Below are 15,296 nucleotides of genomic sequence, written 5' to 3'. Positions count from 1 at the left end.
TCAACTCGGTTATGGTCAACACATTTCCTGTCCTTTCTCAATGACCGGAAAAGTCTTTACAGAAAACATCGTGACGTCTCAGCACGTCTATGCAGACAGCTCATTTCCAGTTAGCACAGGTTGTGACCTATGTAAACATGGATAAGGTCAACTGCAATTGAAAGGAATGTTTGTTCTGAAAGTTATCTTGGATTCTCTTTTTAAAATTGCTTTCAGGCTTTGGTTTTGGTGTTTTGTTATTCCAAGTCATTAAGATACTCAGAGTACACATATCTTGTGACGGGGACAGGCATATCCCTAAGGGGAAATGGCTGAAATATCACACGGTGACAGATTCAAATCATTTCAAATTAATCAGATCAGTTTCCGAGAAATTCGTAGTTAAGTGTCGCTGGTGAGAGTCGCAGATTGTAGATTCTTCCTCTCTCTCTAGATAGAAGAACAAAACTTGCATTTCCATATGGTTCACAACCTAAAGATGTCTCAAAGTGCTTTACAACCAGCTTGTTTAACTTCTGAAGTGTAGTCATTGCTTGGAACACAGGAATTACATTCCAGACTGAGAGAATTGTTTCCAGCACCCTTCCCATTTATGTGACATAAATGTTGACATGACCTCAGCGACCGTCACTAACTCCAGTCAAACATCCCACAGCCTCACCACCCACTACATAAAAGAAAGAATTCTCTTGCTTTCTGCCCTAAATCGCTTACATTTGATCTTACATTTGGTCCACCTACTCTATATATTTTTTATACATTCATGGGATGTGAGTCGCTGGCTGGGCCGGCATTTGTTGCCCATCTCTTATTGCCCTTGAGAAGGTGGGGGTGAGCTGCCTCCTAGACCTGCTGCAGTCCATGTGGTGTAGTTACACCCACAGTGCTGTTAGGGAGGGAGTTCCTGGATTTTGACACAGAGGAGCCACGATATAGTTCCAAGTCAGGATGGTGCATTGCTTTGAGGGGGAGTTGCAGGTGGTGGTGTTCCCATGCATCTGCTGCCCTCCCTTATCCTTCAAGACAGCATAAATCACTAGAAACAGTATTTATATCTACTCTCAGGCATCCCTTCCTAATTTTAAAAACTTCTATCAAATTACCTTTTTGAATCCTGTGTTCTAATTAAAACAGCCCTGATCTTTTAATCTTTCTTCATATTTGTACTTCCTCATACCTAGCCGTGCTGTAATGAATGTGGCATATCCCCCTCCATTTCCTCAATATCCTTCCAATAGCCTAAAACTGCACACAGTTCTTTAACTGTGGTCTACATAATATTTAAATTGACCATTAGATCCTGACCTTTATATTCTATACCTGGTGCCATAAAACCCAGTCTTCCAATAGTCATTGCTTGGAACACAGGAAAGGAATGATCAACTTGAGGAACTGTTTTTAATAGCGTGTGAACCTGGCCTTTCAACTCTCTCTGTCTTTCCTCATTCAAAGCACAATTCTTACTTTAATCTTCACCATGCCAGTTCACATTTACTGACATTGAATTCCAATTGCCACATTTTTTTCTAGCCAACATCTTATTACCATCCCCTTGGGGCCTCTTTTCATCCATGGGTTTTTTTTTATTTACTCGTTCACAGGGCGTCGACATCACTGGCTGGGCCAACATTTGTTGCCCATCCCTAACTGCCCTTGAGAAGGCGGTGGTGAGCCCCCCTCTTGAACCGCTGCAGTCCATGTGGTGCAGATACACCCACAGTGCTGTTAGGGAGGGAATTCCAGGATTTTGATCCAGTGACAGCGAAGGAACGGCGATACCTTTCCAAGTCAGGATGGTGTGTGACTTGGAGAGGAGCTTGTAGGTAGTGGCGTTCCCATACATCTGCTGCCCTTGTCCTTCTAGATGGTAGAGGCTGCAGGTTTGAAAAGTGCTGTTGGTGAGTTGATCTGCTGCACTGCATCTTGTAGATGGTGCACACTGCTGCCACTGTGCATTGGTGGTGGAGGGAGTGAAGTTTTAAGGTGGTGCATGGGGTGCCAGACAAGTGGACTGTTTTGTCCTGGATGGTGTCGAGCTTGAGTGTTGTTGGAGCTGCACTCATCCAGGTAGGTGGAAAGGTTAAAAGATATGCCTCTTAGTTTAGTATTGTTGCCAAACTTGGACACAATGCTTTCTAGCCCTCTATACATTATTAATTATCAGCTGCCTTTTATGGGAGAGTGTTCCACAGTTCCACCACCCTTTGCATGAAGGATTATTTCTTAACAGCTCCCATGTATGGCCAGTCTGATTTTAAGGTTGTGTCCCATTGCCCTCAGCTCCATCATAGCAATGGATGCTGTTGTGGTCATGGACAAGTTGCAAAGCTGGTGGCCATTTTCTCAAGGAAGTTACTCCTACAGTCTACACACTGCAAATCTACATGACTGACCATGTTTCAGTTAGAACATAGGAAATAGGAACAGCAGAAAGCCAAACATTTCCCTTGAGCCTGCCTCGCCATTTAATAAGATCACGCCTGATGGGTCACAGAGGAAGACATAGCTAGTAAGCACAACATCAGGAAGTGTCTTCAATGTCCTAACCTGGGAGAATTCCATGCAGGAATTTTGAAGCAAAGCCCCCAAGAGATAACATCTGAGCTTTTACAGGATGGTACCTCTGCAGTCATTGAGCTGCTGAACAGAATGCGAAACAGGTCATTCATTCGGTTCAAGTAAATACAAACAACCGCACAGGTTTTTCAATGAAATAGAGCTCCAATATCATTGGGTTTTCGCACACATTTTCCTGTATTTTGAAGCCAAAGTTAATGAACCAAGGTCACTAGGAATGGAAATATGATGTTGGGCTTTAATGCTGGAACAATATAAAACACTACTAATCCTTGCGACTACATTGGAATGGCACGTTCAGTTTTGGTCCCCACACAACTTGTATTTTGATAGCACATTTAGCAGACTGAAACATTTGAAGGTGCTTCACAGGAACGATTATCAAATAAAATTTGACAACTAGGTACATAAAGAGATATTAAAGCAGGTGACTAAAAGCCTGACAAAAGTGGTTGTGTTTAAAGGAGCAGAGAGAAGTGGAGATGGGGCAATGTAGAGATCATTGTGGGGGGGTGGGGAGAGGGAGAACTAAAAAATGTATCCAGATTTGGAACTCTGCATTATCAACATAACTCAAGGAGCTAAGGTTATTCGCATTAAAACACGGGCTTAGAGCAGATATGACTGAGGATTTTAAAATGAAGGTATTAATGTCTGTTCAGTTGGATGTGTTATGTGAGATTGACAGGATTGAGGAACATGGCAATAAATTACATTAGCAAAGCTTGATTGTAGGGTTTAGGAAACATTTGTGTTCAGGGAGTCTGGAACAATTGTAACTAGTATGAAGCCCCCACAGTCCATTAAAGGGAACCTGAAGATTTTCAGTTTGAGAGAGTAAGTTGTGCACTTGTTGGGTTCAGAAGCATTTCTGGCTTCCCGAAGCTTTGAAAGATTACTTGAGAGAATCCTCCAGAGTTTTCCTAAATTGGCCTGAGTGTTTTTTTTTTCCTTCTCCCTTTTCACCAGTTGGCATTTCTCCAAGATTTGGGAAATGGAGTGTATCGGAAGAAGGACCTGAAGCTAACTCTCTCCTACATCACAAAGCTGTAGCCCTGAGCCAGGTATAACCCTCCACATGGCCCTGCAGAAACACTCCCCAAGGGTTGGACAACTGTGCCGTATCAGACTTAATGAGTTGAGCTGTTCTTAGGGAAGAGTTTAGGATTTCCAACTTTGGCTGGACATATTCCTGAAGGTTCCATTATGTGACCTCCCACCTCAATGGTTCCACCCAAACAAAACGTGTCCATATAAAATTACTCAAAACAATTTCATATTAATGTCCCAATGGTTTATCTCCTAGATTTCTCACAGCAATGTGCAGGAGATTAATCTTCAATTCCCAGAAACTCCAGAGCAATGCTGGAAGGGTTGGCAATCTTAGCTGCACCACAATCACAAACTATAATTAACAAACCCTCCAAAAGAAGCAACGCAACAGCAAAGTTATGCGGTTTTTTTTGCCATTTATTCAATAAATAGCATCCATTAAAGTGGTCTGTGGCTTGATACATTCCTCTGATTCTGCTTCATAATATTCAGCATTAGAAAGTTACATAAGAGAACTTCTGTGAATGTTACATGGTAGAAGACATGTGCATACTCAAAGCTACAAAAATGTTTCAGTACTCGATGGGCTAACTTAATTAAACCCGGTTAAGGAACTGGAAATTCAAGTATGGCATCGAGATCATGAGAATTCTGCTGCAGTTTCCTGTGTGCTGGATGATAAAGGCATTTTTGTATCACTTGTGTGGGTATTCACGACACCTCTCTGTGACCAGGAAGGCCAGATATCCAACTAATTCATAGCCAGCCACACATGGCATTCTGGAGCACACACTTCAAAGGACATCCAAAATAGAACATACTATCTGTGCTGGTAGAATTGCAGTTATTATTCCCTTTGTGTGTGGGTGTGTATACATATATATAAAAAAAACCACATTAAACTAACATCTGCGGTGCATTCCACTTACTTTTCTACTGTACTCATTAAAGAAAGAAACAGTAGTGTCCCCAGAAGTCCGTTTAGGTTACAGTAATTAAACTCTCAAAGGATCTTGTTCCCATGTATGTTACTATGGTTTTTTAGGATCTAGTTCTGCACTCAGTACAGTTAGTACATCACAGTCTCTCAGGATTCCTCAGGCTAGGTGGTGAAGCTAAGGTACTAGTCTCCTTCACTGCCCTTCTCTCCTGGAGACGCAGATGTATATACTGTACAGACCAGGGAGTGGAGGCAATGAAATCAGCTGTGGTTTCTTTCTCTAGCTGGTTCAGTGTTACAGTGTGCTACAGTAATGGTCATTCTCGGTGCTATTTGCACAGGTGTGCTCACCTACAGTGCCCTGGCCAAACTGGGACAGTGCCATGCTGGACAGAAAACCACTCAGACACAGTTTATACGTACAATGCATCATAAAAACCTCTCTCTAACACTCATTTAGAGTTCACGAGCTATGAACCAAAGCACACTCATTGTACAAAATTAGTTTAAAAAGTGTATTTTTCTCAAGTCTGCAAAAACATGTACCATCAGTGTAATCTGTCTGAGAGTCATGCTACTTTATAGGAGCACTGTGGGTGTACCTACACCACATGAACTGCAGCGGCACAAGGCAGCAGCTCACCACCCCCTTTCTCAAGGGCAATTGGGGATGGGCAACAAATGCTGACCTAGCCAGTGACGCCCACATCCCATGAATGAATCATTTTTTAAAAATCAAATAATTCAGCAGCCACCCCAGTGGCTACTAGTGGACACACTCCTGAGATGCGCAGTGACATCGTGTATAAGTTCCTCTTAAAATTTTATGGCTGTCATTTTGGTTACAAACCCTAAAGGTCACAGTGAGTGGCAGGTCATTCTTGTCTGCAGGGACAATACATAGGGAACAGGAAATTGTGACTTGCACAGATGTGACAATATAGCTCTCAGTCTAATAGAGAAACTGTGCAAAATACTCGCTCCTAATCCAACCCTCACAGTGATGCAACGTGTTGAATATGGCTCTCTTCACTTACTACAGGCTGCACTAAGAATCTAGGTAAAGTTCCCAACTAAATGTTCTAGGGTGTTCATTGACTCAACAGTAGCTCCATATGCAAATGGATGTTAACAAACAGTGCACAGAAAAAGCCCTTAATATGTGGAAAAAATAAGCAGGTAGATAATAAATGCCTTTTAAAAGGGGCCATGTCATCCTTTTCGCAAGTTTAAAAAAAACATTGAGTTTAGATTGCTTGAGCTGGAGGCTGTGGAAAGAGAAGTGGTTCCTGCATAAATCGATGGTTATGCATTTCTTGCAGTATTGTTTAACTGGTCACTGCTGACCAGGCTGGTCTGCAACTTTGGCCGTGCTGTGAAGATTTGCCCCTGACCTGCTCCACACCCTCAGCCATGGTCACAGAGAGGGAGGACAAGCTGGAGTCAGAGAGAGAGGGAGGACAAGCTGGAGTCACAGAGAGAGGGAGGACAAGCTGGAGTCAGAGAGAGAGAGAGGGAGGACAAGCTGGAGTCAGAGAGAGAGAGGGAGGACAAGCTGGAGTCACAGAGAGGGGGACAATCTGGAGTCACAGAGAGAGGGGGGACAAGCTGGAGTCACAGAGAGAGGGGGGACAAGCTGGAGTCACAGAGAGGGGGACAATCTGGAGTCACAGAGAGAGGGGGGACAAGCTGGAGTCACAGAGAGGGGGACAATCTGGAGTCACAGAGAGAGGGGGGACAAGCTGGAGTCACAGAGAGAGGGGGGACAAGCTGGAGTCACAGAGAGAGGGAGGACAAGCTGGAGTCACAGAGAGGGGGACAATCTGGAGTCACAGAGAGAGGGGGGACAAGCTGGAGTCAGAGAGAGAGGGAGGACAAGCTGGAGTCACAGAGAGAGGGGGGACAAGCTGGAGTCAGAGAGAGAGGGAGGACAAGCTGGAGTCAGAGAGAGAGGGAGGACAAGCTGGAGTCAGAGAGAGAGGACAAGCTGGAGTCAGAGAGAGAGGGAGGACAAGCTGGAGTCACAGAGAGAGGGAGGACAAGCTGGAGTCAGAGAGAGAGGGAGGACAAGCTGGAGTCACAGAGAGAGGGAGGACAAGCTGGAGTCACAGAGAGAGGGAGGACAAGCTGGAGTCACAGAGAGAGAGGGAGGACAAGCTGGAGTCACAGAGAGAGGGGGGACAAGCTGGAGTCAGAGAGAGAGGGAGGACAAGCTGGAGTCAGAGTGAGAGGGAGGACAAGCTGGAGTCAGAGAGAGAGGGAGGACAAGCTGGAGTCAGAGAGAGAGGGAGGACAAGCTGGAGTCAGAGAGAGAGGGAGGACAAGCTGGAGTCAGAGAGAGAGGGAGGACAAGCTGGAGTCAGAGAGAGAGAGGGAGGACAAGCTGGAGTCACAGAGAGAGAGGGAGGACAAGCTGGAGTCACAGAGAGGGAGGACAAGCTGGAGTCAGAGAGAGAGGGAGGACAAGCTGGAGTCAGAAAGAGAGAGGGAGGACAAGCTGGAGTCAGAGAGAGAGGGAGGACAAGCTGGAGTCACAGAGAGAGAGGGAGGACAAGCTGGAGTCAGATAGGGAGGACAAGCTGGAGTCACAGAGAGAGGGAGGACAAGCTGGAGTCACAGAGAGAGGGAGGACAAGCTGGAGTCACAGAGAGAGGGAGGACAAGCTGGAGTCACAGAGAGAGGGAGGACAAGCTGGAGTCACAGAGAGAGAGGGAGGACAAGCTGGAGTCACAGAGAGAGAGGGAGGACAAGCTGGAGTCTCGGCCCATGGCGAGTACACAGGTGGCATAAATAATTCAAAGGTCCGTACTGAGCTCTAAAGGGTCCCGCGAGCCCACTGAGACAAAATTTGCTAGCTCAGTTGAGGAAGTTGACGAGAGGACAATAAAATTACCTGAAAGTTGCACATTCAGTGTGATGGTTGAGCCCTAGATAATGATTAGGAGCTAATTGCAGACTGCACCATTGGAGCTGCTAGCTCTTCAGCTCTGAGAACGGTCAGGAATAGACAGTCACTTGGAGTCTGGCCCTGTGCTTCAAAGGATCTTGCTAGGATGCACAGCAGCAAAGTGATTCTGACCTTCTCCAGTGAACTACTGTCATTAAAGGCAGAGCGTGAACCTGACAGTCAGCATCTAGATAACTCTATTCTTCTGCACCAATTGTGCAGTAAACCCTAGACACAGAAACTAGAAGCAAGTACCCAACATCAGCGACCAAATGCAACACCCAGCTTAGCTCCAAAACAGTCATGGAAGTCATTTATTGTCAGAAGTACAGTGCTGTTTTATACAATTTTTTTCACCATTGATGATCTTTTACTTAATTGTATGCAATTTTTTAAATTATTCTTTTTTTAAGGACTGCAGCAATGTCAGATGAATCCATAGTTTGTAAAATCTGCACACAAAACAAGATAAAACTGTAAAATAATACATGGAAATAAATTCATTAATCTTTTCTTTAAAAAAATCCCACAGAGGAAACGTGCATCCCCCATCTGCCCATGTGCCGTCAGTTAGAAAGGCGATGCCTCTTCTGTCCACATTATTGGTGTCTGCTAGGCACCTGGCATCTCAACACGGTTTCAAACCTCTTTCGGTTGATCTTCAGAACGCCCAAGCGTTTGGTTTAAATGAGTAAGGGTGCCCCCCCCAGTCTCAGCTTCGCCAGGCATTCCACGGGTTGGTAGGTGGGAGTGGAAGTGTTGACTGGCAGGGTGGTGGAAGGGGGTGAGGGTGGGGCAAGGGAAACAGGGAGTCACCCTTTACATATTCCTCACTCCTGGTCGCTGACTGGCCGAATGGGGAGGTGGAGCTGGAGCGGATCCCGGAGACGTTTCAAGTCCAACTCGGCCTGAAATGCAAAATTATCCCGCATTACAAGGTGCAGAGATCCCAAGTTTCCTGGGACAAAGCTATCCCCATAAACCAAACGGCTCCCCCGGCCCACTTTGCTGCCTCACAACTCAATTGAATGCTATTAAAAGGAAAGAACTTGCATCTGAGTGATGCCTTCCCCAACTTCAGGATGTCCCAAAGCTACAAATGAATTTCTTCCCGCACTCTTTCAACCTTTCCACTGTGTCCAAATTGTACGACTGCTCGTCTGACATCCAGTACTGGATGAGCAAAAATTTCCTCCAACTAAATATTGGGAAGATTCAAATCATTTTCAGTCCCTGTCAGAAACTCCTTCCCTACCCATTGTCTCCTTCCCTCTTTCAGGCAACAATCTGAGACCGAGCCAGATTGTTTGCATTCTTGGTGTGATACCTAAACAGAGATGAACTTTCGACCACACATCTGCGCCATGGCCCTGCTTTCACCTTCTTAACAATTACCCAGCTCCACCCCTGCCTCAGCCCATCTGCTGCTCAAACCCTCAATCCATGATTTTCTTACCTCTAGACTTGACTGTCCCAACACACACCTGGATTTCCATCTTCCGCAAACCTGAATTCATCAAAAACTCTGCTGCCCATAATCCTGACTCGCACCAGGTCTTGTTCACCAATCATCCCTGTGCTCGCTGAGCTACGCTGGCTCCTGGTATGGCAATACCTCAATCTTAAAATTCATCCTTGTTTACAAATCGCTGCATGACCTCACTTCCCCCCCACCCTCCCTGCCTCTAATCTCCTCCAGCTTCACAACCCTCTGAGGTCTCGGTGCTACTCCAATTCTGGCCCCTTGTGCATTCTCAGTTTTAAAGACCCGGTCACGAGAGGTGGAGTAATTATCTGTCAAGACCCTAAACATCTCCACTTTTCTTTCTCTCCTCCTTTAAGATGCTCCTTAAAACCGACCCCTTTGACCAGGCCTTTGGGTCATCTGCCCTGATCTCTCCTTTCGTGGCTGAGCACCAAATTTTATTTGCTAACACTCCCGTGTCTTGGAACATTTCACTATGTTGAAGGCGCTATACAAATATAAGTTATTGTTGTTGTTTGTTAACTTATGGCCCCTACGATCAGGGCCAGTGGCTAAGTCAAAACCCATGTTAATTTTGGGTGACATTGTGACTTCTACCTGGAGACCTGTTTCACAGTTCTGTTCATTTTCTGTGATAAACTAAAGGTCCATTGGCTTTAGATATTTGAACTAAACTTGAAAGGGAAATATAAACTTGCATGTATACAGCGCCTTTCATTGCCCTCAAAGTCCCTCAAAGCATTTCATAGCCAATGAAGTACTTTTGAAGTGTAGTGTAAGGAACATATCATTTTATTTTCTGTTGGACTGTGGATTAGAATTACAATGGCTGCAGGTTGAAACACATGCCCACTGGGACAGGATGAGAGATATACACAATGCTGCAGTCTTGGAACAGAGTGTGCCATGAAAGACAGGCTGGTGCCGTAAAGGAGTCCTGGCCCAAGGGAGCTGCCTGGCAACAGCATTTCAATTGGTTCCTGGCTAGGTGACCAGGGTTTGTGTGAACAACAGGACAGCTGAATAGCTCCTAGCCTGGTAGGAATAAGGTCTAAAGCCTCTTTTCTCCTGTGTGTGTAAGATTCCAGTAATTCCACAATAATAGCTAGCTGGCTTTTTCTCCTCATATCTCTATAACCTGCGCTCTCTCTGAAAACCCCTGTCAAGAGGCAAAGGGGAAAATCACTGTTAGAGACATTGAAAGGCAAGTACTCCACCAGTGAACTAAGTACTTCAAGTGCTGGAAGACCACCTTGTCTCATCAACAAGAACTGAAAGGAATTTGGAAGACATCGATCAAAATCAACCCATTGAATCCTGTACTCTGGAATCGGTGCTATTGAACTGTTTTATCCCACCCTTAAAATCCATGTTTTTGTATGTCTTGTATGTGTCATGTGTGTGTGTGTGTGTATAGGGATTTAAGGAGGGGGTAGAGTTTAAGTTATAGTGTTGGAAGTTAGCAGTTCATATTTCTTTCTTTTGCCACTGGTTAACGACAGTTTGTTTAATAAACAGTTAATTACTTATTAAGTTTACGAACCTGGTGCTCATATTCTGTTAACCTAAATTAAACAGTCAGGTAAAATTGGAGCAATCTGGTGGTTTGATCAAACTTTTCACATTTGTCACGGCTCAGGGAACAGCGGGGCTGATATTGCAATGCACTATCCCCAGAGTTATGACAGAAGTCATTGTGCTTTTTTATTCCTTCACGGGAGGTGGGTGTGGCTGGCTAGGTCAGCATTTATTGCCCCTCCCTAATTGCCCTTGAGAAGTTGGTGGTGAGCTGTCGTCTTAAACCGCTGCAGTCCCTGTGGTGTAGGTACACCCACAGTGCTGTTAGGGAGGGAGTTCCAGGATTTTGACCCCGCGACAGCGAAGGAACGGCCGATATATTTCCAAGTCAGGATGGTGAGAGGTTTGGAGGGGAGCTTGCAGGTGTTAGTATTCCCATGTGTCTGCTGCCCTTGTCCTTCTAGGTTGCGGGTTTGGAAGGAACATAGGAGGAATAGGCCATTCAGCCTTTCGAGCCTGCTCCGTCATTCAACATGATCATGGCTGATCATCCAGTTCAATGCCTTTTTCCCACACTATCCTCATATGCCTTTACGTAATTGGCATTTCGAAATCTGTCAATATCTACTTTAAACACACTCAATGACTGAGCTTCCAATGCCCTCTGAAGCAGAGAATTCCAAAGATTCACAACCATTTGAGTAAAAACATTTCTCCTCATCTCGGTCCTAAGCGGTTTCCCCCTTATTTTGAAATTTTGTCCCCTGGCTTTAGACTCCCCAATCAGGGGAAACATCTTACCTGCACCTACCCTGTCTACCTCTTCAAGAATTTTGTAGGTTGCAATGAGATCACCTCTCATTCTTCCAAACTCTGGAGAATATAGGCCCAGTTTCTCCAATCTCTCTTCATAGAACTGTTCCGCCATCTCAGGAACAAGTCTGGTGAACCTTCGCTGCGCTCCCTCGTTGGCAATATCCTTCCTGAGTAAAGGGACCAAAACTGCACACAGTACTCCAGGTGCGGTCTAACCAAGGTTCTGTACAATTGAAGCAAGACTTCACTTCTCCTGTACTCACGTCCTCTGTGATAAAGGCTAACATACCATTAGCCTCCCTAACTGCCTGCTACACCTGCATGTTAGCCTTCAGTGACTTATTGATAAGGACACCCAGATCCTTTTGTACATCTACATTTTCTTAACTCTTATCATTTAAGGAATACCCTGCGCATCTGTTCCTTCTACTAAGGTGGATAACCTCTCATTGTTCCACATTATATTCCATCTGCCATGTTTTTGCCCACTCACTAAGCCTATCTAAATCCTCTTAAAGCCACTTTGCACTTTCCTCAACACACATTCCCGTCTAGTTTTGCATCATCCACGAGCTTGGAAATATTACATTTGGCTCCCACATCCAAATCATTGATGTATATTGTGAACAGCTGGGCCCCCGAGTATTGATCCTTGCGGTACCCCACTAGTCACAGCCTGCCAAAGCGAGAATGACCTGTTTATTCCTACTCTGTTTCCTGCCTGTTAACCAATCCTTAATCTATGCCAGAGGTTGGCAAAGGAGCCTTGGTGAGTTGCTGTACTGCATCTTGTAGATGGTACACACTGCTGCCACTGTGCATCGGTGATGGAGAGAGTGAATGTTTAGGCTGACAGATGAGGTGCAAATCAAGTGGGCTACTTTATCCTAGATGATGTCAAGCTTCTTGAGTGTTGTTGGAGCTGCAACTCATCCAGGCAAGTGGGGAGTATTCCATCACACTCCTGACTTGTGACTTGTAGATAGTGGACAGGCTTTGGGGAGTCAGGTGGAGTTACTCACTGCAGGATTCCAAGCCTCTGACCTGCAGCGTAGCCACAGTATTTATATGGTGGTCCGGTTCAGTTTCTGATCAAAAGTAACCACCCCCCCCCACCCCAACCCCCAAACCCATCCCCCCCACTCCCTAATATCAGCCCAAGCCTGGATTTTGTCCAGGTCTTGCTGCAGATGGACATGTATCTGGCTGCAGATGGACATGTATCTGGCTGCAGATGGACATGTATCTGGCTGCAGATGGACATGTATCTGGCTGCAGATGGACATGTATCTGGCTGCAGGTGGACATGTATCTGGCTGCAGGTGGACATGTATCTGGCTGCAGATGGACATGTATCTGGCTGCAGATGGACATGTATCTGGCTGCAGATGGACATGTATCTGGCTGCAGATGGACATGTATCTGGCTGCAGATGGACATGTATCTGGCTGCAGATGGACATGTATCTGGCTGCAGATGGACATGTATCTGGCTGCAGATGGACATGTATCTGGCTGCAGATGGACATGTATCTGGCTGCAGATGGACATGTATCTGGCTGCAGATGGACATGTATCTGGCTGCAGATGGACATGTATCTGGCTGCAGATGGACATGTATCTGGCTGCAGATGGACATGTATCTGGCTGCAGATGGACATGTATCTGGCTGCAGATGGACATGTATCTGGCTGCAGATGGACATATATCTGGCTGCATATGGACATGTATCTTGCTGCATATGGACATGTATCTGGCTGCATATGGACATGTATCTTGCTGCATATGGACATGTATCTGGCTGCATATAGACATGTATCTGCTTCTGTTTCTCAGTATCTGCATATGGACATGTATCTGCTTCAGTATCTGAGGAATCATGAATGGTGCTGAACATTTGAGTAATCATCAGCGAACATCCCTACTTCTGACCTAATGATGGAAGGAAGGTCATTGGGTGAAGGTAGTTGGGTGTAGAACACTACCCTGAGGAACTCCTGTGATGTCGTCCCAGGACTGAGATGATTGACCTCCAACAACCACAACCATCTTCCTTTGTGCTAGGTATGAATACAACCAGTGCAGAGTTTCCCCCCCCGATTCCCATTGACTCCAGTTTTGCTAGGGCTCCTTGATGCCACGCTCGGTCAAATGCTGCCTTGATGTCAAGGGCAGTCCCTCTCACCTCACCTCTTGAGTTCACCTCTTTTGTCCATGTTTGAACCAAGGCTGTAACGAGGTCAGGAGCTGGGCGACCCTGGCGGAACCCAAACTGAGCGTCAGTGGCCGGGTATTGCTGTCAAAGTGCTGCTTGATTGCACTGTCGATGACCCCTTCCATCACCTTGCTGACTGTCGAGAGTAGACTGACGGGGCAATAATTGGTTGGGCTGGATTTGCCCTGCTTGCTCGTTGTCATGCAGGAAGTAGTTTGCAGAGAATTGTTCTGCTTCTCTCTCTCTATGCAACAACCATTTCCTAAGAGTGTCCTGTGCAGCTATCTCTTAACCTCATTTCGTACATTAGACAGAATGCACACAGCCCATGCTCTGGACAATAAGGAGGTGAGGTTTTCTATCTCAGTATTTACAATGCAGCAGAGCATCATCCCACAGAATTAGGTCTTGAACACATATGACATTCCCACCCTGTCGACACCATGTTGCTACATTTGCTGTCAATCCGACCTCTCCTTAAGCGTTCATTTCACAATTGAACAGGAAACTAGTCCCAATCCCAGAACTGAGAACCAACCCTGAGTTTCCCCAGCAATCCAGTGCTTTTTTTCACCTGAGCAATTGCATCCTTGAGCTGGTTGTATTTTTCGATATCAAATTTCGTCTTTCGGGCTCCTCTGTGAAAGAAATGCAGATATTGCCTGTCTTTGGCATCAGGGTAAATGTACTCCTGCGGGGAGCAGAATGGAGAGTGTTAGGCAGATAACATTACAAGGAACAAGAGTCAGTAACCAGAGAACGCAGGTTTGAGGTGATTGGCGAAACAATAAAGGAGGGATGAGGAAACATTTTTAAAAAAACAGCAAGTTAGGATCTGAAAACAGCAAATCTGAAAGGGCAGTGGAAGCAGATTCAGTAGTAACTTTCAAAAAGAATTAGAGAAATAGTTACCCAAAAACATTACAGGACTCTGGGGAAAGAGAACTGAAAAACTTCATTTATATAGTGCCTTACATGACCACAGGGCATCCCAAAGAGCTTTACAGCCAATGAAGTACTTATGAGGGGTAGTCAATGTTGTAATGTAGGAAATGCAACAGCCAATTTGCACACAGCAAGCTCCTACAAAGAGCAATGTGATAATGACCAGGTAACCTGTATTTGGTGACGTGGTTGAGAGACAAATATTGTCCAGGTCAGCGGAGAGAACACCTCTGCTGCCCTTTGAAACAGTGCCACAAAATCTTTTATGTTCACCTTAGAGGGCACATGGGGCCTCGGTTTAACTTTTAATTCAAAAGGCGGCACCTCTGCCAGCGCAGCACCACCTCAGCACTGTCCCTCTGCCAGCGCAGCACTCTCTCAGCACTGTCCCTGTGACAGCGCAGCACTCCCTCAGCACTGTCCCTGTGACAGCGCAGCACTGTCCCTCTGCCAGCGCAGCACTCCCTCAGCACTGTCCCTGTGACAGCGCAGCACTCCCTCAGCACTGTCCCTGTGACAGCGCAGCACTCCCTCAGCACTGGCCCTGTGACAGCGCAGCACTCCCTCAGCACTGGCCCTGTGACAGCGCAGCACTCCCTCAGCACTGGCCCTGTGACAGCGCAGCACTCCCTCAGCACTGTCCCTCTGCCAGCGCAGCACACCCTCAGCACTGGCCCTGTGACAGTGCAGCACTCCCTCAGCACTGTCCCTCTGCCAGTGCAGCACTCCCTCAGCACTGTCCCTCTGCCAGTGCAGCACTCCCTCAGCACTGGCCCTCTGCCAGTGCAGCACTCCCTCAG

The 15,296-nt window shown here is 46.1% G+C and overlaps 1 protein-coding gene across 2 annotated transcripts in view; it reads right to left on the bottom strand.

The window, feature by feature from the left end:
* Positions 1 to 7,803: 7,803 nt before the first annotated feature.
* The window catches only part of mcu (mitochondrial calcium uniporter), a 141,993-nt gene continuing 134,500 nt past the window's right edge, over positions 7,804 to 15,296 (bottom strand). For both annotated transcript variants that reach the window (XM_078530959.1, XM_078530960.1), the window contains 2 exons: positions 14,126 to 14,242; positions 7,804 to 8,425 (listed from right to left, as the gene is read on the bottom strand). In XM_078530959.1, coding sequence (XP_078387085.1) covers positions 8,348 to 8,425; positions 14,126 to 14,242 — 195 coding nt within the window. In that variant the 3' untranslated portion in view covers positions 7,804 to 8,347. The remainder of the gene's footprint in view (positions 8,426 to 14,125; positions 14,243 to 15,296) is intronic.

Source organism: Cetorhinus maximus, chromosome 27, assembly GCF_964194155.1.
Source record: "Cetorhinus maximus chromosome 27, sCetMax3.hap1.1, whole genome shotgun sequence".
In the NCBI taxonomy this organism is placed as follows: Eukaryota; Metazoa; Chordata; class Chondrichthyes; order Lamniformes; family Cetorhinidae; genus Cetorhinus; species Cetorhinus maximus.
Note: the sequence above shows the minus strand (reverse complement) of the source record. Positions and strands in the feature narration are given on the sequence as shown.